Genomic DNA, 21,088 nt, shown 5'->3' with positions numbered 1-21,088 from the left:
TATTTTTATATGTACTTTATTAAGTTTAAATAAATATTTACAAACAGACAGCAAGACGTACAGATTGTTCGAACAGATCGCTCCTACTGGATAATGGATACTGGATGCTGGATGCTGGATGGAAAGTGTTCTCGTTCGTTAAGACTAAGCAGTAAGAAACTAATTTAATACAACTCTCGATTAAACTTAAGCGGAAACTGCTTGGCTGGGCATCAGGAACAACCAAGTCTATGCCTGTGTCGGCGCGGGAGTATTTCAGGGCTCTCTTCGTCGAGAATTTCGATTACATATTTACAAACTAATTGCGCATTTGCATTGGCTAAACGAAGTCGATTAACAAGTAAGTGGTTCAGAATCAAAATCATTGAAATAGGGTGTTTATAGCTTTGAGAAAATCAAACTGAACTGAAGAGGGGGAGAGTGGAGTTGACTAAAGTTAGGCATTAACTCGCAAGGTCTAGGAACCGCCACCGCCCTCGCTCTATCGCCTGCTGCTGAACTTCGACGCCAGCGAATATAATGACTTGAGCAGCTCCAGGGCCCTCCGGTCCGAGTTGACCTCCAGCAGCGGGACCGTCGTCGTCGTGGTCTCCTCCAGATCCTCGACGCGTATCTCGAACTTGGTGGTCTCCTCGTAACTGCCCTCCCCCAATCCTGTTGTGGTGGGCAGATCCGTGGTTGTCGTGTAGCCCGGCGTGGTACTAGTGAAGTACTCGCCTGCGGCTGAACCACCTCGTCGGAACGTGGTCACCGGGATGCGGTTGGTGGTGGTGGTTAGTCTCTGCCGGGAGGTCTTTCCCCCGACCGGCGTCTTGCTGTCGATATCGATGAGTGCGTTCAGCAGGTGCTTCCTGCTCCTCTCCAGAGCCTTGCCGTTGTGGTCATCGCAGGTCTGGATGAGCAGCAGCAGCAGGCTCAGCACCTGGCGATCGTGCTCCGCCTTAGCCATCACGTTGCGCAGATGCAGTGCCTCCTGTTCGTTGAGACCGCCGAACAGCTTGTTCGCAATTCTCTGAAGACCACTGCTGGAGGGCAAGGCGTCCCTGGGAATGTCGTAACTCCGGAAGATGTCCTCCCACTCGTATCGCGATGGCGTGGGCGTGGTCACCCTGTAGGCATACGGAGAGGCTGCTGTGGACGTAGATGTCGTGGTACTGGTGGTGGAAGTCCTCTGCTCCTTCATCAGGCCATCGTTGATGGTCAGGGGATCCAGGAAGTCCGTCTGGGATTTCAGCGCCCAGGGGTGCTCAGTGGGCTTGTGGGTGGTTACGAGCTTCTGCGGCCTAGCATCCTTGAGCAGATCGTTGCGGGACTTTACGAATGACTGCGTTTGCTGTTGCTGCAGGAACTCCTCGCCGGAATCCTGACTTGGTGGCGAAAGCTCTCCCGAGAACTCCAGATCCTGGCTGCGACTTGTGCTTCCTTCGTACAGCTCAGTGGTGGTGGAGTAGTCTGGGGTTGGAGTCGAATCGAATTTGTGGTTTATTTCCGCCGCAATGCTGTTCGGTGTGGGCACGGTAGCCTCTGGTACTCCCTTAGTGGGCAGGTAATATTTGGCTGTTCCGTCGCTGAAGAGCGTGGGGTCCGTTGTGGTCACGGGTCTAAAGTTGGGAGTACTTGGTGGCTCCGTGGGACGAGCACGAGCCGCCAGTTCTGCACGGAAAGTAGCTGGGTTATCAAGATAGCTGGACAGAGCATTAGAGAAGATTTGGGCGATCTTGCGAGACTCTGGTTTCTCCGCCAAGGCACCAACAGTAGAATCCGTGCTGCCAATCTGGGGGAACTGCTGATACTTTGAACCGGGTTCGGACTTGGTTCCATTGGGCTGGTTAGAGAGCAATCCCGCGCTAATGTCCCCCTCTCCGGCACCACGACCTTGGGCGGACTTCAGGCCAAACAGATTGCTGTACTTCTTCACGGTGGTATCACTCAGGAGACTCTTCTTGATGTCGTCCGCATTGTCACTAATGGCTGGAGGATTCTCCGAAGTGGTCAGCAGCGCCGTGGTGTCCGATGGCTTGATAGTGGGAAGTGGTGGTGGTTTCACTGGTATCTTAGGCTGTATTCCAGACTTGTCTGGCCTCTCCGCCTTATCCGTCTTGCCCAGAGCATTCGAGGTTTCATTGTGTTCCTGTGCAAAGTACTTGGCAAAGGATACGAGGGCATCTGGTCCTGAGGATGGTGGAATCTCTAGACCAACTCTGGCGGGAGCTGCCGCGGCCGCATTCAGCTCCACGTCTTCAAACTGATCCTTTAAGAGGTTCATTGTTTTTAGCATTTCCTGTACATTCCGGTATACAGACTCTTCCTTTACAGGGTTGGGAGCAAACAGCAGAACATCGTCTCCAGCTGCAGCTGCCGCATTTCCCCGTGGGGATTTGGCACTCTTGGGCAGATAGGTTGGTCCGCTGCTGGTGGCCGATGGCGACGGAGTTGTGGGCAGATAGTCGCGACTCTCGGAGGACTTTGCAGGTGGTCGGAATTCTCCGGAGCTGGCCACATCGTAGTGATGCCTCATGCCAATGATAATCGGCTTGAAGGTGCTGTCCAGTTCAATGCTGGCACTCGCGGTGGGCTTAACTTTAGGTGCCACGGAGGATTCAAGGAAAATTCCCGAGCTGGCGCCTCCGAACCTGTGGGGATTGGGTGTCGTGGCCACATGACCACCCTTGATGTAATTCAGCTTTCCCTCGGTGCTCTTCGACTTTACCAGACTGGGCACAGTGGGTGTGTAGAATGGTGTGGATTTGCTGGGTTCCAGGCGGCGTACGGTAGCATGGCTACCAGTGGAGTAATGGGGAGTGGTCTGTGGCAATGTTTTAGTGGAGTGAGCCTCGAAGAACTCTGGCTTTTCCTTGGACTGGCTGGCAGAAGGCTTCTCCTTTTCCTTGCTGTGCTCCTCGCTTCCACTGTAGCGATGCTGTCCCCTCTGGCCATTACGTGCTCTTTCGGTGGATACACCTCTCTCCTGGGAGGCAACTTGAGCCCTATTGCGCGATGGTTTCAGAACGGTAATGTCATCGTTGCGGTTTGGGTTGCTATCCTTATTGGTTCTTCGCTTCCCGGAACCACTGACGAATGAGGAGCTCTCCGCAGTGATCTGAGTTTCGTGGTCGTTACTGTTGCTATCGATGCTGGGCAAAACCTTTCGCTGCTTTTCGCCGGACACATCATCAAAGTCCACGCTCTCCACCGAGGCAGGAACATCCTCTGTGGAATCAATTCGCCTGTCTGGATTAGCTCGAGGTCCAGACCTTCCCTGACCAGCGACTGGAGTGACTTTTGGCTTGATGTTCAGCCCACCACCCACAATATTGAATCCTTGAACAGGAACTGAAGGACGCACGCGATGCACCCGCTGCTTGTTGAGGATCTCAGCACTCTCTGCGTAATAACCCGAGGATCCCAGGCAGTTGACCTTGAACCACCAGTCGCAGGTGAGCTCGCTCTGCTGGAAGATCGTGCCGTTGGGACAGAGGAAGGAGATCTTACGGCCCTCCTCGCAGATATGAAAGACCTAAAAACGAATGTTATTTGAGTTAGCATTTCTTTTGGCTAGAGATAATAATTTAATTATCATCGTACTTGGCAATCCGTTTCCATGTCGGCGAAATAGCCATTCCCATAGGAACGACAACTGAACGAGGTCTTGGGGATCCGCGGGTAGATAGGAAAGTCAATGCCCGGACGACCAACCACACCCTGGTACACCTCGTAGTCTACATCCTCATCAGAGGCACGCTTCTTCAAGTGGTGCTTGTGCTCGTTGCAGTTTGTATGCGCCTCATAGCGTTCCTCCTCAAACTGAGTAGCACCCGTTTGCTTGGCCAATATGCGGGCAGGAGTGCGGTACTTCAAAAGGAAAAAGGGAAAGTTATCTTTCTCATAAGATATCCAGATAGGATCGATTTCTAACTTACCTTTGATTCCGCACTCGTGTAGCCGAGGAATACCAGTAGAACCAAAGCTGTAATGGCAATTGATTGATTTTACTAAATGTAAAATTAACACTTATTAATACTTATTGATAATAGGTTTTCTTTTTAGCCCTTGACCTATGGATTATATCTAATTACATTATAATCGTTTGGTAACTGATATTAAGCTACTTCTATACAAAAATCCCGAAACTATTTGCTTCTCAAAGCCGCACTTATTCTTAATTATATTGTGCTCAAATTTAAGTTGGATCTTCCAAGCTCTTTTAAAGTTTTAAAAGGAATTTCTTTAATGATTTCTCTCGTGCTACACCGCAATTATGTTTTTTGTGCAAAGATTTGCTTGGCGGTTTTTCGGGGCATTCTTCAGCAATGTCTGGTTCGTCAACTTTTCAGGTTTGAGTACTCCTTCGCCGTTTAGAATGTCTTCTTGTCGCTGAGCCCGCAGACCTTGACTTTTCCATTCGACTTGGATGGCAGACATTGCCAAATTACGCAAGACGCGACTACTGGGACTGGCTGGAAGTGACTGACCCCAGGCCCCCTCGAAGTGCAATAATTAAATTTTAAAGCATAAAAACAACTAAAGAAAGAAACAGAAATAAAAAAGTCATGACGGACTGCGTCTTAAGTGGCGGCCGACAGAGGAAGATGTCAGCAGCAGAGGGTTATTGAATAACCAAAATAGCCACAAGACTCAAGACCCACTTGCTGCATAATCACAGCGATTAAGTGAATCATCGAAGAAGACCCGCTGGTGATTTGGTCGCGGGTGTTGCTGCCTTATTCAAATTAAACAATTGCCCATAATTTGTGCCCGCTGATTGGCAAGCGGGCTCAAATTTGAACGGCCGCCTCATCAAGCATACGCCGCGTTGTCTTCGCATCGCATCGCATCCATTTCGGATCTGTCCGGTCTGTCGTTTCATTAGGTTTGCCTTTTCGATTGGGTTCGTGCCCCTCGCAGCGGGATGGTCTGCCAACTTAATTGAGAGGTGCTGTCGATGGGCGCGTAATTACTCAGAGGGACGCAAAGGCCCGAAGACTGTCGGCCATTGTTGGTTTTATTCGATTCATTCGCTCGCTGGATGAGCTGTCACTTATGGCCGCTCGGCATCTGGGTCTCGGCCAGCCCCATCACGCCCGTCCTAATGAGCCGTTAAAAATTGCACTTCCCAGGCCTCGGCCGGTCCATTAATTCAAATCAAAGTCACATTTAATCTGAATCCGAATCTGAACTGTGTCTCGGAACCCCTTTTTGTCGCACGCCAAGTCGGCCTAATAACAAAAACGAAGACGACTCACGCAACCGGCTAAAAAAGACAAAGGCGCATTAACGCAATCTTGGCCGCTTTGCCGCCCACGCTTTGCGGCACACGCACACCCATCAACCGTTAGCCGGTGATCTACGATGGGAAAATTGTGGGCTGACAAGGTCAAGGATGTTGCCGACCCGAAGAATGCCTTTATTCGCCGAAATATTTATTTGGTCGAATGGAATATACATAATTATGAAAACTAAATTGAACAAACTATGATTACATGCCTTTTACCGTCGGCTGGATATAATTAAATAATTTTACATGCAGTAAAACGTAACAGAAAATAGATATGGTACACAGTTTTTAATTAAATACAAAAAAAAAAATAATAAAATATTTACCAAAATTTTTGTTTGGTTTTTTTTTAGTGACCATAATATTATCAATAAAATGTTGTATACATTATAATTACATGCTTATTAAGATCTAATAGGTAATTTTACGGTGCAGTAACACGTGACGGAGATTGAAGATATATGGGCACTTAACTTTTCTGTTTTCATTTTTAAGTTAAAGGAAAACATAAATTTTAATGATTGTTGTAACATTTTAACAGTTCCAATAAAATAATGTAAAATAAATACCTCATATCTCTTTAGTGTTTTGAATATGGTTAATACATTACGCACTACAAGTTTTCGGTGTTAATATTAAAACTAACTCAAGGAGAAATTCTAAAAGGGTTTAAGCTTCCATAAAGATCTCAATACCTTATCTTTGATTAATATTTCTGTCCAATTTTTTGAACTTATCAACTTACCGCGCAACAAGTTCAGCTGCCCATACCGCATTTTGTATTTGGAATTGCCTGAAAGATAGAGGGAAGCGGAGAGACAAATGTTTAGCTAGTTAACAAAATTATGAATATTTATTGCACAAGATCGTGGGAGATGCCAAAAAATAAGAAAGAAAGAAACGGAAAACTAATTATTGCCGAAAACACGTACACACCACAGGCGCCCTATTGGGTAATAGAAATTATACGAAAACAACGGCAGAAATAATAATAAATGTACTCCGGGCCTTGCACAAATCGGCGGAGAAGAGTTGTCAATGTGCCGAAGAAGACAAACAAAGAGCAGAAGGCTCTCAGCGATTGCATAATCTGTAGACGCCCACAAACGCATGCAGAAATTTACGGCAGATCGTTAGATACATCTGCTAGCCAAATAGAGATTCGGATTCAGATGCGCAGATACTTGGATATGTAGATTCGCCGTTTGCAGCACAGGGTGCATGCGGAATAAGTTATTACATTTTAGGCTGGCCCAGCCAAAAAGCGATTCGGCTGCCCAGGAACAGCTGCCAGGCGCCGGCCAGGAGTCATTCAGCCATTCAGTTAGTCACTCAGTCAGTCAGTAAGGCAGTCAGTCAATCCCCCAAGACATTCACTTCGCAGCGGCTATAGTATCGCTCGCTTCCGTCAGCTCATTTTGCAGCTGTTGTCGCTGCTGTTCCCGTAGTTTGTAGAGTTTCTGTAGTTTCTGCGTACTTTGCATAATTCCAAATAATTGTTTTAGTTTGCACAACAGCAAACAATATCAAAACTGGGGGAGACACCAGCAAAAACCAGGGAGATCAACACCAACCGGCCTGCCGGCGACACTCTTTCAATTAACTCATTCTCAATGGTTTGGGTAATTACCCGAGCCGTCAAGACAAGAGATTCGTTTTCTTTACGTAACGCGGCCATTTTCAATAACAATGCAAATCGAACAGAATCTCGAAATTTCATTCGAAGCGAACATAAATTTAAATTGGAATTAGCTGCAGTTGTTCGAGACGACGAAGATTCTGCTTCTATGCATTGTCTGCTGGATTATTCGGTTGCCGAAATTGCTTTTTGTATTTAAATTAGTGGATGGCCATGGCGGGGTTCTCGTCTTCTGGCGGCTGTTTGCATAAAATATTCTCACACCTAAATTTAATTTCGTCAAAATAGCGAAATGTTGGTACACAAAATTAAATTACTGCCGCAACTTTAGTAATGGTCAAACGTACAAAGCCTGACATTAAAATTTAATAAAAATTGTAAATTAAGTTGATTAGCCGAGCGATCCGTTAAAGTTCAAGAGTTGCACCGCCTGATCTGCGCCGATTTTAATTTTAATTCACGATTCTCGATTTGCAATTACACGAATCAAGAGTTTGTCATTGTCAAGGCTTTGCCACAACGAATTGAATTGGCTTAAATGGCGATTAGTCTGGCGAAGGTCAAATCGGATGGGTTCATTCGAGAATCTATTTAATAGATTGCCATTAATGAATTAGCTTCACCAATAAATTATGTTCCCTGGCTGGGCACTTCCTCTCGCGGAATTCAGTGGATGATATTAATCAACTGCCTGGCACGATAATTCATAAGAAAGCGAGGCAAGAAATTCATCATCTTGGTGGCAAAGTGTGCCTGAAAAGTGTACAGCGACAACAATGACAAATAAGGAAGTTTCGACGCCGAATCATTATCATCGGGGCAACAAAAAATGTCAACGCGATGGCAAGAGCAGGTGTTGTGCCAACACCAACTGAAAAAACTAAAAAATAATAAGCTAGCGCCAGCTAACTGCTAAAGACTGAGGTTGTACTTTCCGCGCCAGGCCGAGGGTCTCTGCGATCAAAATTTGGTTCCGCCTTCAACACATGCGCAGATTAGAGCTCCGGGGGGACTTTGGGAAAGGGGCTTCAACCTCAAGATGGATCTGCCAAGGATCGATGCATCCAGCGATTGCCCGGGTCGCTTTTGCACACCGAAGTGCGAGGAGTTTCGAGGGGCACACTCCTCGCATTGCAACCAAATGTCTGTTAAATCGTTTTAACCTTTTTGTCAAGTTGCCGCTTAACCTTTACGGTTGCTGAGCTGACATGAAGGAAGCATTTGTTTTTTTCCGCAGCTTTTCTTGTTGTTTTTGCGCTTTTCGCCGCATTGTGTTGTGGCAAAGTGTTGAAACACAGAGCATAGAAACTAAGGCAACGCCATGCTACCGCTGCTGCCTCTGCTGCCTTCTTCCCCGTCGACCACATGTCGTATACGTGTTATTTGAAGATTTGATTTATTTGTTTTGGCTGTTCGTGTTTTGCCGGATTGTGGCGGCTTATCTTCCCGAGCTGCCAAGCTGCCTTGCACCGACTCTTGTGTGGCCTTCTCCACCAACGACGCTGGATAAATGCTTTTTATATTACTTTATTTGTAACTCGTGTGCAAGTGAAATGAAGGAAAAATTTCACCTTTGCCAATGCTCATTATAAAACGGCTGACTCGCCTTGCCGGCCATTCCTGTTGCGGGCAAAAATTGCATAAAGCCAGCGCATCTTCAATCGAAGCCCCCACGATTAACGCGGCGGACTAAGGAAAATCTAAAACTTGATTGCGGCTTTTTGTTAGCTCTACGCGATTGGGAGTGCCATGCAGGTGCGGATGGATATGCTGGTCATTTAGCTAATGGTGGGAGAGAAATTGTCTGCCGACGCAAAAGGCCGTTGGCATCCTTGGGAGTAAATGAACGAGTCACGAACACTTGAGGAGGAACTGCAAAGTTCTGGTAAGTCCGCATAACTTCACACAGCTTTATCTAGATAATATCTACTTCAACACCATATTCCCGTTTCCTGCCTGACTCATTTGTTTTTCGGTGTTAATCTCTGACTTGAGCAAATGTTATGCTAATTTTCCATAATTAATCAGCAAAAGGCTAACAACCCCCTGCTATACATCTAAACCGATTCTGTCATACTGAAACACCCAAAAAAAGCAAATTAAAATGTTAAACATTTTAAATGGCAACGCACAGTTGTTTCTGCCTGAGCTTTTGGAAATAAACTGTGTGAAAAATGTCATTAAAAATGCTAAAAGCCTTAGCCGAGCAAATCACTTGGCTCCGTCAGCGATTCCCAGGCAAATGTTTTGAAAGTGCCCATTCCAGCACCATTGTGCATTTTGTTTATTTATTTTACAGCATATTTGGCAAGCATCATTTGCCGCTCTTTGTTGTTCCTAAAAGTCTTGCGAGGCGGGCAATTAAAGCAGTATTTTATATTGGCACATCCGAGCGATAGAGATCACTTTTCGGGACTGCCCAAATAAACCCCATTGTGGTGCGCGATTTGGGATTGATTTCCCCTGTTTTCCGGACCCTTCTGACCCAGAAGTCACTCAAATGATGTGCGTTTCAATATTTGCACGATGTTTGGGGCCAGTGTAAATACTCATAATTGGATTACTGAATAAATATTACCCTGTCTGCTCAGGTACCTCCACCGCCGTTTTGAATGACAGATGAGCGCTGAGAAATGGGTCGGGATCGGAGCCAGCTCAAGTGATAAACATATGGCTTGATTTAAATGAAAGAGGAGTCTGAGACAGTTTTTGGGTAAACAATTCATCAATCACACAGCATGTAGCTTGTGACATTTTGTTTGGCCAGCAATTAATCACCAACTATTTAGGTATCCCAGCATCTCATTCGAGTGCGACGAGCAATCACGGAAAACCCAAGTGTGAATGTGCGTCAGACAAGACATGTAGATTTTGCAATCGCGAGACTTTTTGTTAAACATTTTTTAAAAGTCGCAGCCCCGGCGATCCGAGAGATAGGCAGCCAGACCGCGGCTGCGTCTGATGATGCTCTCTGGACTGATGCTGATGCGTTGACCTACGTGTCGCTGATGCACCCAGACATGAGTGTGGTAGCAATTATTGCCACCGATGTTGTTACTCTTGCGGCAACCTCACAGTTTTTGGGCCCGAGTCGCCCGAAGGGGAGCCGCATCAGATGCATTTCATAGCCGGCAGAGTTCGACGTGCTAATAGATTTTGAGGTCAAATGCAATCGTTTTCGGCTGCTGCCGCTGGCCATTTTTGTCCGCCTTTGATACAATTTTCGGCCGCTTTTTGCCCAAGAATTCTTGTGCATTTCCGTGCAGCGTTTTTGTGTCGGCCACTCATTTGCAATTTGTGTGGCTGTTGGGCGAGAATGGAAAAAGAGCGAAGTGGCCCGGCGGTTGGAGGCATAGCGAAGTCACTTTGACGCTTCGTGGCAGCCGCCTGTCAACTGCTTCACACTTGGCCCACTGGGGGCGAGTCGGAGCTTCGAGCGCATTCATGTGCCTAGGCTTAAGGGGAACTCAATTTGTTGGGGCCAAGCAAATTGCCGGAGATTTGTAAGGCAGCGAAAAACATTTAGCGCCAAATGTGAAGATGATTTCCATTTTTTGTGTGGGCCAAGCTATTTGCGTTGCGCCCCAGCAATTCTTCATGCAAGAGCTGCCGCTGGGCGGGATCTGCCAAAGGCATCCCGCCGCTCTACGATGGAACTGGCCCATTTCCAAGTCCGAAGGTTTGAATGCAGCCCCAGTCTTCCAGTGGGCAGTTTTTGATGCTACTTAATTATCGGTTAACATATTTTGGCTTGTTTGTTCAACAGCTCCCCCAAAAATGGTTCGCCTGCCAGATCATAAAAAGCTGTTGTAATAACGAGAGTACCGCTCACACTATAGTTAACTAACATTATACCATTAAGGCCGCCAAGGTAATTGCAGAGCTTCGGGTTACAATGGCATAACGAGCAGCCGGGGCCCTTAACCGGAAGCTATAGCTACTTAATCCGAATTTGAGTCTCTGAGAACTGGAATCGGAATTTATAATGCGAGTCTTCAATGCATATCAAATATCTTCTAGCCAATTTATTCTAGTTTTAATGGTCAATGCGGCAAAAATGGTCCATTAACAGCTTCAGTATTCCTTAGAATTTATTATATTGCCATAGATTTAATGGCTTTCTGGGTCATTAAAATAATATTGCAAAAATGTCAACCAGATAGTGTACTGATTTAAACAAAAGATTTAAGCAAAAAACTTGATTTTAAGAGGGGTGAACCGGACTGTCTCTCCTGTGCTTACTCATTAAAAACCGTTAAGTAAATGTGGGTAATGGGACAAAATTCAGATGTCGTTACCTAACAAATTTAAAATAATCTGGATTTTAAGATATATTGAGTGTTAGCGATTAAAAGAAAACAGGTTCGATATTAAAAACCTATTCGATTTTGGTTTGTGAAAGTACTACATTGCGTTCGGCTGAAGATGAACTCGGCGCAATCCGGTTCGGCGCATCTATGTTGCCAGTCTCCCAATTCCTGTATTGCCTCCTCCAATCCGCCAATTCGCTGTGTCATCCATCGAAGACACACATGCGGAAATTAATCCCCCGCCACTGCTCACATAACAATTGAGTTGTCACCGAGAAGATATAAAACTTTCTGTAGGATGTGCCAAGTTTTCACTGATAGCCGAAAATCATCAAAAGATGGCAATTGAAAGCGCCGCTCAGCCAGTTTCAATTGATATGAGGCAATCCGCGAGGTTCGAGCTGGCAAGCGCAATTTATGACAGCCCGGGCGGCATCAGACACGCCGGCAACAATTGCAGCAGAAAACCAGTAGCACCAACTGCCAACTACCAACAACCAACAACTAGCAGGCCAAGTCGAGCGGCAATTAATAAGTAATTGCCGTTGACGTCGTCGGTAGTTGCCACAGTTGCCAAAGCAGCAGCAGAGACTGTTGCAGCTCGGATTCGTTCTTTTGTTCGGCCCGATTCCAGATTACGCATATTCGGGTCAGCGTTTGTTATCAAGGCGCCACGTATTTATGTCACCTGGTTAAATAACCAACTCTGTCTTAATTACGGCCAGCAACAATGGCCAACTCCCAGTGAGTCAGTGGGGCTTTGCGGCTTTTCTTTGCCTGGCTTTTCCTCGTGGAGGATTGCTTCAACTTGCACCCACCTTTATGCACTCACATCGTGAATACACACATGTGTAGCCAACCCGTACAGCAGCCGAGATGCGAATTAGTTGCTTATTGTTTGGAGTAATTGTTTCTTGTTTGCCTGTTGCCGCGTAAATGAAAGTCACTTTTGATTTGGATTTGGTTATGATTTCGTTGTTCGTTTAGCGTGTCAGTGGCGGAAAACGAAAAAGTTCAAGCGGAAATCGCCGGGAAAATTACACTTTGTTTGCTCTTCAGTCCGAAAACGTAATCGAGTGGCGTATTAAGATAAGTCCATAACTTAAAACACGATTCTAGAGTCTGCACTGCGAGCAGCAAACAAAAGACTCAGGCAACGAACTTGACTTTGGCACGACCAGAAAAATGTTTTTGTTGGCTTTGCCTTTTTTCCTGCCATTTTTAAGCGCGCGTCTGTAAACGACAGCAAGTTCCCAAAATATCGAAGTGTTTTTTCTCGAGATGTTTTTGTGTAGCAAACATGATTATGACTGCTGAAAGCTCTTGTCATTTGGTTGCCTTCGCGCGCTTGATTGTGCTTGAAAATATCCAACAATACCGAGGAATTAAATGCGGAATTCGTTTCTGAGTTTTTTGATTTATTGAATTGATTTTTAATGGCAAACATGTGAGGTAGGCGTCTCTAATTGGCTGTCAGCTCTTGCAATTGAATCGGTGTCTGATATTGATACCAATTTGTGAGTGTTGCCTACTTAAGTAGTGCCCAATAGACGATTATTGACGCTTTATTCTTGTCTGTTTTTATTCGTAACCATCGCTCAGAAGCCCCACCAAAGTGCCTTTAATGGCAAAATATCAATGGGAACTATTTTCGGTCATAAATTTATTGCTCGACACTTTTAATTACCCGCAGTGAGAACGGAGTTTTGGACTCCAGCCTTGGCCGACACCTCTTGAAAAAACCCATTAGTGTCTTCATATTTGATATGCTATTTTTATGATTCATGAAGCCACCCAAAAATCTGCTTGTTGATCGTCATCGCGATTGATCTAATGCGCATCCTTATCGCGAGCTAAATGATGTCACTCGCCCGAATTAGATCCTGCATAAGATGTAAACAAACACAGAAGTGACTCAAATAATCTGGAATCAGGTTCCCAAGCAACTGTACAAAAACGAATTAATTATCTGGATATCAAAACATAGATAAATACAGTATACGTAGAAAGAAAGCGCTTCGCGAAACTTGTTTTGCGGCTTTTTGACTGACAAATATTTGCTCATTTTTCATTGTTCACTTAGTGAATGGGGGAACATTGATAATTAAGATTATTAGGTATTAAAACCAAATGGTATTTTTGTGGCCAAACAGCTCGTACTAAAACAAACTGCTAATAAAAAGTTGCTCTGCTCCCAAGGAAATACGATCCGATTTGCTAAGCTTCCAAAGATACCCAAAGCTATAAAATGTTTATGTGCAACTAACTGTCCAACTTGGTAACTTCTTCTCCATGAAGTTCACCTTAGACCATGCAGATCAAAATGCCATTCAACTGGCAGCCCTAAAATGGCCTAAACGTAGCATGTCAGGCCATGGAGGTCAGCATCTTGGCCTGACATTTAGCCTGCCGCCTGAATGACCATATACTTTAAGCTAGAAACGGCTATGGCTATATCTGGGTGGATGTGGATGGGTCTATTAACAGACTGGCAGCGCTACGCAATTCGCAACGCACGTGTGTCTTGATGAACGAGCAGAATGCTGGCATTTAGCTGCTGAGGGGATTTAATGATCATATTTAAAATCGTGATGTAATTGAACGGTTTACGCATGCGACTAAATAACTATTATTACGGAAAAGCTTGATGCAGCATGAATTTGATAAATTATAGTTAAACGCCAGTGCTAAAGACATAATTTTATTTCAACACTTTAGCACTCTCAGCAAAGTACCGTTGCGAAATTCACACAATTCCTTTGAAAAGTTCAAGTTCGTTGGTTTTTGTTTTCTATTTGTTCACTAAAAAAATAGACAAATGGGTTATTTATGGCTCAAGTGCACTCTACTGACATTTTGCTAGCTGACAAAAACGACACAAAAAGTGGACTTTTTGGCTCGTTGCAAGTTCGTTGTCAAAGTCTTTCGTTTTCTGTTCATGGCTGCCCAAATAAGCCCTCAGACGGTCACAGCAGAAATCGAAAATAAATGATGAATGTAAAATTAACTTGATGAAAAACCCCACTGAGTCCGCCTAGAATATGTTGAAATCTTCACTTAAAAAAAAAACTCAGAAAAAATACAAAACATGAACATTATTTACACTTCATTAATCACTAAAGACAGCCCGCAAAACAACATCAGCAAAGCAGCTTAGGGCAGCAACAATTGTGAGGTTGTTTGTTTTGTCTACAAGGAATCGTTAGATACTTTTACTCGTATCTCCCAGATGCGGCTCATTGGCTTTTCAGCGATGCGCACGCAGCGCCAGTTAACGCATCAACACTTGAATGGGATACAGATACAGGCTACACGACTGCGGCGATTTGAGGCAACACTGCCTTAGTTGCTGGAGGGGAATCCTCCTTTTGGGTATTGTTGCTTGAATGACTTTTTAATTTATTTGCCATTTCTTTCGCTGGCAACGTTAATGAGCAGACCAGACCAGAGCAGAGCAGCCGGTCCAGACCAGGACAGACAAACTTGGCCAGACTAGAGCCCAGTTAAGACTCTGGCAACAACCACTCGCATTTTGAACTTTTATCTGGCCATCTGCAGACTACAACGGGCAAAATTATATTGTAGCATTTTGTTACATTTGAGGCAGCCCGGCTGGGTTTCGCCTGCCTTCGGCTCGTCTCCCCAGTCAACTTTAACCTCCTGCCACATAAAACAAAAGCAGGCCCCCTTTCTCCTCCCACCAGCCGCCGCCGCCTCTGTGTGTGGGTGTGTGTGCGATGTGAAAGACGTTAAGTCACACATTTGGCCTAAATTTGTATTTTCTCTTAGCCAGCCTTTCCTTTGTTCATTTGCGCCACGAGGCTGTACTGTAGAAGAAAACAAAACTGTGGCACCTCTTGACATTTAAGGCGCATTTCCCAATTCCTGCACTACTTTCTGCGGCCCTCTGGCCGAGTTGCTCACCCAGTAATCACGGGCTGAGCAGCAATTGAAATTATCTAACACAGAAATGCTGCAGCTGCAAATGGCTGGTTTTTCTTTTTTTCTCTTCTGGCTCAGCCCCCTCCCAAGGGTTTGTTCTGACTTGAACAGCTACCGCTGCCGTTCATCCTTGAACTGTGTGCTCAGACCCGCCAGCATTATCTTAGATTCGTTAATAACAATGCCAAGCGAAACAACAATTGCGGTTGCAAATTTTGCAACACTAAATTTATGCAGTAAAAATTAGAAAACCTACAAAAAATTTGAAATGCATGCCGGCAATTTTGAGGCTTTTAATTGCTGTATCTATTCATCTAAGCAAGCCAACAATTTGCAAATTAATCATCAGCCAAGAGTCACCCCGGGCACATTGAAGATTTATGGAAATTGTTCATCGTTTAGTTTGGCTAGAACCAATTAATTTTTACATTGATCACTAAAATACAAGAAGTCAGGCTACCACAGATACTTTAACGGTAATGACTTTGAATATACCAGAAAGCCAACTTGATTAAGTTATTAATTTTAATGGTTTAATAATCGGATGCACATGGACCCTGATCGTTACCTAAAAAAGAGGAAATCCAATATTGAATGATGAAGAACTTATTTTCAGGGTTACACAAGCTATTAACTTATGGCTCCTAAGTAGACTCAAAGAAAAACTCTGTTACCAAATATTATTCCAATAGGGATATCTAAAAATATAGATTCAATTTTCAATAATATTTGACAATATGCTGTTGTCTACTAGCACTTTAAAAAAAATTAATTTTCCTTCATTTGTTGCTTTTTACTTGCGCATAAAAAATATATTTCACTTTATGTTATTGGATATTTTTTGAGTCCTTGTCAAGTATTATAATTTTGTACTCATTTATTATTTGAGCTGACTCTGTGAAGATGCAAGTTTGCTTGCATAACTTACAAGAGCCACCATAAAATAGCCTCTCCATTATGCAGCCAACGCATTGACATTTTACCAGCATCTTTGGCCCGCTGACTGGCCAAAAGAAGGAGTAATAAAATTACGCTGGAAATGCAAGCAATAAATCTAAGAAAGATGATGCTTTGTGAAAGGCAGCGACTTGAACACTCTCGACCATTTTATATCCACTCATGCGTGCGGAATGCGTTTGGCATTTTATTAGAGGCCTCGAAGCTGTTCAGCTGTCGATCTGCCAAACTGTCGAAATTCTCGGCTCGATATTCTCGGATCTTCTCGGCTCACTCACCTTTAAGCGGCATCAGCATCATTGGCAGTGCTCTGAATGTCAGTTTGTGGAGCAGTAACACGCAGGTATCTCAGGTAAGTAACTGTGGCAGCAGCTCAATCTTCCACAGCTTCCTTTTTTGCTTTCAGTTTCGTGATTGAAGTAGTATGGAGGTTTCGCCGTAAACTTATTTATGACAAAGTTTTCCGCTCTCCGACTGGGTTACTCGTAGCGTTTTGTTGTTTTCGTTTTTCTTGTGAATATTACTTAGATTGTTGCATATTATTCGTTATTGTTGTTTATGTTGTCTCACTATGCTCGATTATTTGGTTTATTATTTGTTATGGGCTAGAGAGGGATCCGGTTGTAATGCACAGATATCACGATTTAGTTGATGTTTTCGGTAGTGGCAAAAAATCACTTCAAGCTGTTCATGTCTGCATTATGAAGACGTCATTAAGACGAAACGCAAGTTTGGTAATCCCAAAGAAAATAAGTTAATTAGTAACAGTTTTGATGCAACATTTGGGGCAAGTTCATATGAATGATAGAAAAGAAAAAAGGTTTTACATTATATAAATTAAAAAAATATGCAGCCTTTAGCTTGAAGTGATATGGCTCGCCTTCTTTTAATTTAAATCCTTAATGAATCCAACATAATTCACAATTGTTCCTATAAAATATTGATACTTTAGTATTTTTTGAAGTTCAGCAGTTACTCCTTTGAAAGTAAAAAAAATATATTTTGTGATCACAAGAGTTTAAAGTATTGAGCACTACGAGCACTTTATTTTTCTTAAAGGTATCACTTCAGATTGGGATGAAAATACAGTAAGAGCCAGAGCCAGACGAACAGAAGACGTCTTCACCCGAACGATATTCACATTTGAATGTTTCAATTGGCAAATGCGGCGTCCAACTTTAGTAGTTGAGCGGGCCGCAGACTCGAAACTCTGTTTAGCGAAAACGCTCGCAAAGCCACCGCAAACACAGCAAAGGCAAAGCCAGTCGTCGTCGCCGATCCGGACGAACTTACCGCCAAACGAAGATCGCTGCCACATCTTCCTCAATTCCCAAAGAAGCCCGAAGACTCGCCAATATCCAAAAGCAGCAGCAAAGCCAAGCAAAGGCAGACTGTCTTTGCAACCGGTCCAGCGATCAGCTGTTCGCTGCGATCCAGAGAGGGGCGTAGAAGACCGAAGACAAGAGCACAAATCTTCGGGCTCCGAAGAATTTAACAGAGCCCCATCGGCGTGGAAAGCTTAACATTGCTGTTAAGAAAATGTATCTCCTACGCTTGTAAAAGCTATCTTAGATATTTAATCAGTGTATAAGAAGTGAAAATACGAAAAAAGTATTCAGAAAACGTATCTGTAACATTATCGTAGCTTATCACAGTAAATGAGTGCGAGATTTTAGTTATAGTTGTATTTTTACATATAATATTTAATTTGAATTTTATTATTTTATTGTAAGTAATTCAATATCATTAATAATTATGATATATAATGAAACAGGAAACCTTGTATTAAATTAAAGTGCTTATAATAAATGTATACATTGGTATACCAATGTTTGCTATCATTTTTTAGGTGGTTAGCAGATCAAAGCGTTAAAGTTTAATTATAAATCAACCCAATTTGGATCACTAAAATAATGGCCACAAAAATGTTCTGAAAATAAGAATCTTTTACGAAAATACACTCATCTTAAGAAGAAAATAATATGTAGTTTTGTCAATCATTACTATACCTATTACGTATACGTAATATTCGCACGCCTTCCAAACGGAAGACAGCTAAAGGATTAACCTCCTTTGCATCGTTGGCCATAAATCGCATTAAATGCTGGGCACATTCAGTCGAAATCGATTTCATTCAATCAGCAAGATGACAGTTTGGAAATCCATCAGCCTTTAATGAGGAAGGGGAAGCACTTGTAGGGTTCGGCGATGAGCTGGTCGTTGGCTCGATCGCTCGTGGAAGGCATAACAAACAAAATCGGAAATTAAAGATTTGAAATGCTCGCAGTGACGACTTTTTGACTCGAGGCGTTTCTTGTTTCTGCCTTGTTTCTCGACTTCTATTTTCTGGCGAGCCAATCTTGCCAGACAATGGAGCAAAAGGGAAGACAGCTGAAGAGTTGACAGTGGACAGTTTTTATTATGATTTTGGGGCAGCCTCTTTGGGGCCCAGCGACTCCTGGTTGCATAATATCGCTATTTGATTTTCGCTGGCTTTATCTGCGTCTCTGTGGCTCGGCAGCGCCGGCTTCTTCCTTCTGCACACGAAGGCAGGGGCAGATGCAGATGCCGATTCATTGCGCCTGCGATTATGGATTCGGTGTAGCAAAAATGCTCAAATAATGGCAGCCGCAAATATTCCCACGAATCTCCAGCCGTGGGGCATCGCGCAGCCGGCAGTAGCAATCCAGCATTGGATCATCGCCAATTGCCGGCGGTTCATGTAAAATTAACATTGGATTCTATTCAAAATCAGAAGTGACGGTCGTAATCACCCGCCAGTTGCCGCTTCTGCCTTTTGCCTGCTTAACGTGACTTTAATGGCGACTTCGTTCTAGCTCCTAACTGGTTGGCGTAGTTCCTTTCATTAAAAGATATTGACAATGTTTTGTTGTTTGCCCCGTGCAAATGACATTGAGTTTGCGGCTATCCTCATTAAAAGTGGCGAAGCGGGCTGCATGCAATCATAATGAATTGCTCAATTGATAACTTGAAAACGATTTGGGAGCACTAAAAAGTTTAGATTTTCAAAATTAGGCTTATTTGTAAAAATATTTAAAAATCATAAAATAGGATAGTTATTTTAAAAGGTCTTTCACAGGCAGACGCCAAAAATAATCTGCAACCCAATAATAATAAAGCATCACAGCATTTAATTGCTAGTATATGTATGTATAGTGAGACTCTCTTGGATTCAAGGGCTCAACCCCTGACCGAGGAGAACTAGACAAATTGGTAAAACAAACTCATTGACAAACCGAATAAATTGCCAAACAAACAGGGAGCAAAATGAAATACACACAAATTTAAGCACTCCCTTAGTGCAACCGTGAGCATTGGGCAATAACCTTAAAAGGTCGTTTTCCCGCTTGCTGAAAAGTAATTCAGCAAATTCGGTGGGTAAAGCCGCGAGATCGGGCAAAGTGTCAAATCATTGTAGAAGCATCTAAGAAGGCATCTAGCCTATATTTAACCCCAAACTATCCATCACAGAGGCATGGATGGTGGGCCTCGTGCAATCGCGGCGTTGCCTTTGCCTTTTGTGAATTGAAAAACCATTTAACTCCCGTTAATTTTAACGCCCGTTTTCTATGCCAACCCAGTTAGATTGCCACACAACGCCGAGCCGAAAACAAAAGCGAGAAGCAGCCGAAATACGTAATGCAAGCGATAATTATTGCCTACAGGCCCCCAAAAACGTCTCCGGACTACTACCGAAAAGAAGCCCCCATCCCAAAAAATAACAAAATAAAACAGAAGCCACCGTGGCCTAGTCGTGTAGATGATTGAAAAGCGAAGAAGATTTGCATAGAAACGTGCGATTTTTGCCATGGCTAGAGGCCCCGATCGTCTCGGTCGCAGTAATGCTGGGCCACCAAAAGTATCTGGTGACGTATCTGCTCCGGGCGAAACACCCACACACGGCTCTATGTCAACGGCTCGCCAGCCTGAGAACAATACTCGCTGCATTCAATTACTCATCCATTCATGCCGTCATTCATTCAGCTTTGGCTAGGCCCAAAAGTCTCCTTTTTTTTACCCCGTGCAGCGGCCACAATTTGTTGATTTAATTGTTCTTTTCTTTTGGGAATCTCCAGTTAATATCTAGGCGCGGCATTTGTTTCATCTTTGTTTAATTTGACCACATTCTGGGCCCTTATCAAGTGAGAGAGTCGCTGAAAATATGTTTTATTTGCTTTGTCGAGGCTGATTTTCAAAGTTTCTCGGACTCGACCCACATTTGTCAAGATCAATGTTGGAGATAACACTATGATTAATGTTCATAGGTTGGTTTTCAGGTAGCTTTGATAAATGTTTTTTAACGGAATTTATTTAACATATTTTTTAAATAATCTTCTTGATTCGAAGTCCTTGAAAGGTTTTCAGACTTTCTTACACCTTGGTTTTCCCCGGAGGTCAGTAAGCTATTTTTTTTTTGTAGTTCCAAATTGATGATACAACATTATTAGTACAGATAGTTAATACATTTATTTATATTTTCATTTATTACTTTTTGGAAAAATACCTACATAATAATAAACTGTCACATCTGAAATATTGACGACAACCGCAAAATCACTTAATTCGAAAGCTCCTAATGACATTAATTTATGTTTGCTATAAAATATCTTAAAGACGTAATCTGTTGTTTAAGCCACAAATAAATTAAAGTGAATCAGCCAATACAATAAGGTTAGTTAACCAACCTGTTGGATAGAATAGATCTCCACACTTACCAGAATTCCACCCGGAACGTTAGCCAAACAAGATAAGCCAGGAAAAAGTGATGTTAATGCCTGAAATCCGAAATCCAAGCTTGTCAGTGCTTTTGGTGCTCAATTTATACGCTCTGACAGATGAACAAACGAAAGTGATATCTTAGCGTTCGAACCTAGTGAACAATTGTGTGCTAATGATGAAAGACAAGCGGGTCGGCCACCAAAGAAGCGAAGCATGGCCACTTAT

General features: G+C 43.5%; 1 protein-coding gene across 4 annotated transcripts; it reads right to left on the bottom strand.

The window, feature by feature from the left end:
• Positions 1–52: 52 nt before the first annotated feature.
• On the bottom strand, positions 53–20,942 carry LOC108027420 (uncharacterized). Of its 4 annotated transcripts, none has more exons than XM_017098862.3 (6): positions 17,211–17,314; positions 16,402–16,728; positions 6,021–6,068; positions 3,921–3,967; positions 3,586–3,852; positions 53–3,517 (listed from the first exon to the last, which is right to left on the bottom strand). In XM_017098862.3, the coding sequence occupies exons 2-6, from the start codon at positions 16,421–16,423 to the stop codon at positions 482–484; spliced, it is 3,420 nt and encodes a 1,139-aa protein (XP_016954351.1). In that variant the 5' UTR covers positions 16,424–16,728; positions 17,211–17,314; the 3' UTR covers positions 53–481. The 4 variants fall into 4 exon arrangements, with proteins under 4 accessions (XP_016954351.1, XP_050744983.1, XP_016954353.1 ...); XM_050889026.1 differs by having other exon boundaries at positions 16,402–16,692; XM_017098864.3 differs by having other exon boundaries at positions 16,402–16,817; positions 17,211–17,229.
• Positions 20,943–21,088: the final 146 nt, after the last annotated feature.

Source organism: Drosophila biarmipes, chromosome 3R (assembly GCF_025231255.1).
Source record: "Drosophila biarmipes strain raj3 chromosome 3R, RU_DBia_V1.1, whole genome shotgun sequence".
Taxonomy (NCBI): Eukaryota; Metazoa; Arthropoda; class Insecta; order Diptera; family Drosophilidae; genus Drosophila; species Drosophila biarmipes.
The sequence above is the reverse complement of the archived record's forward strand: the minus strand, read 5'-3'. Positions and strand labels throughout refer to the sequence as shown.

Coding starts and splice junctions, on each gene's coding strand:
- LOC108027420 (XM_017098862.3), bottom strand. CDS start 16,423: ATGATGCTGATGCCGCTTAAAG. Junction 3,968..6,020: donor GCAGCTGAACTTGTTGCGCG/GTAAGTTGATAA, acceptor TTGCCATTACAG/CTTTGGTTCTACTGGTATTC. Junction 3,518..3,585: donor ACATGGAAACGGATTGCCAA/GTACGATGATAA, acceptor ATTCGTTTTTAG/GTCTTTCATATCTGCGAGGA.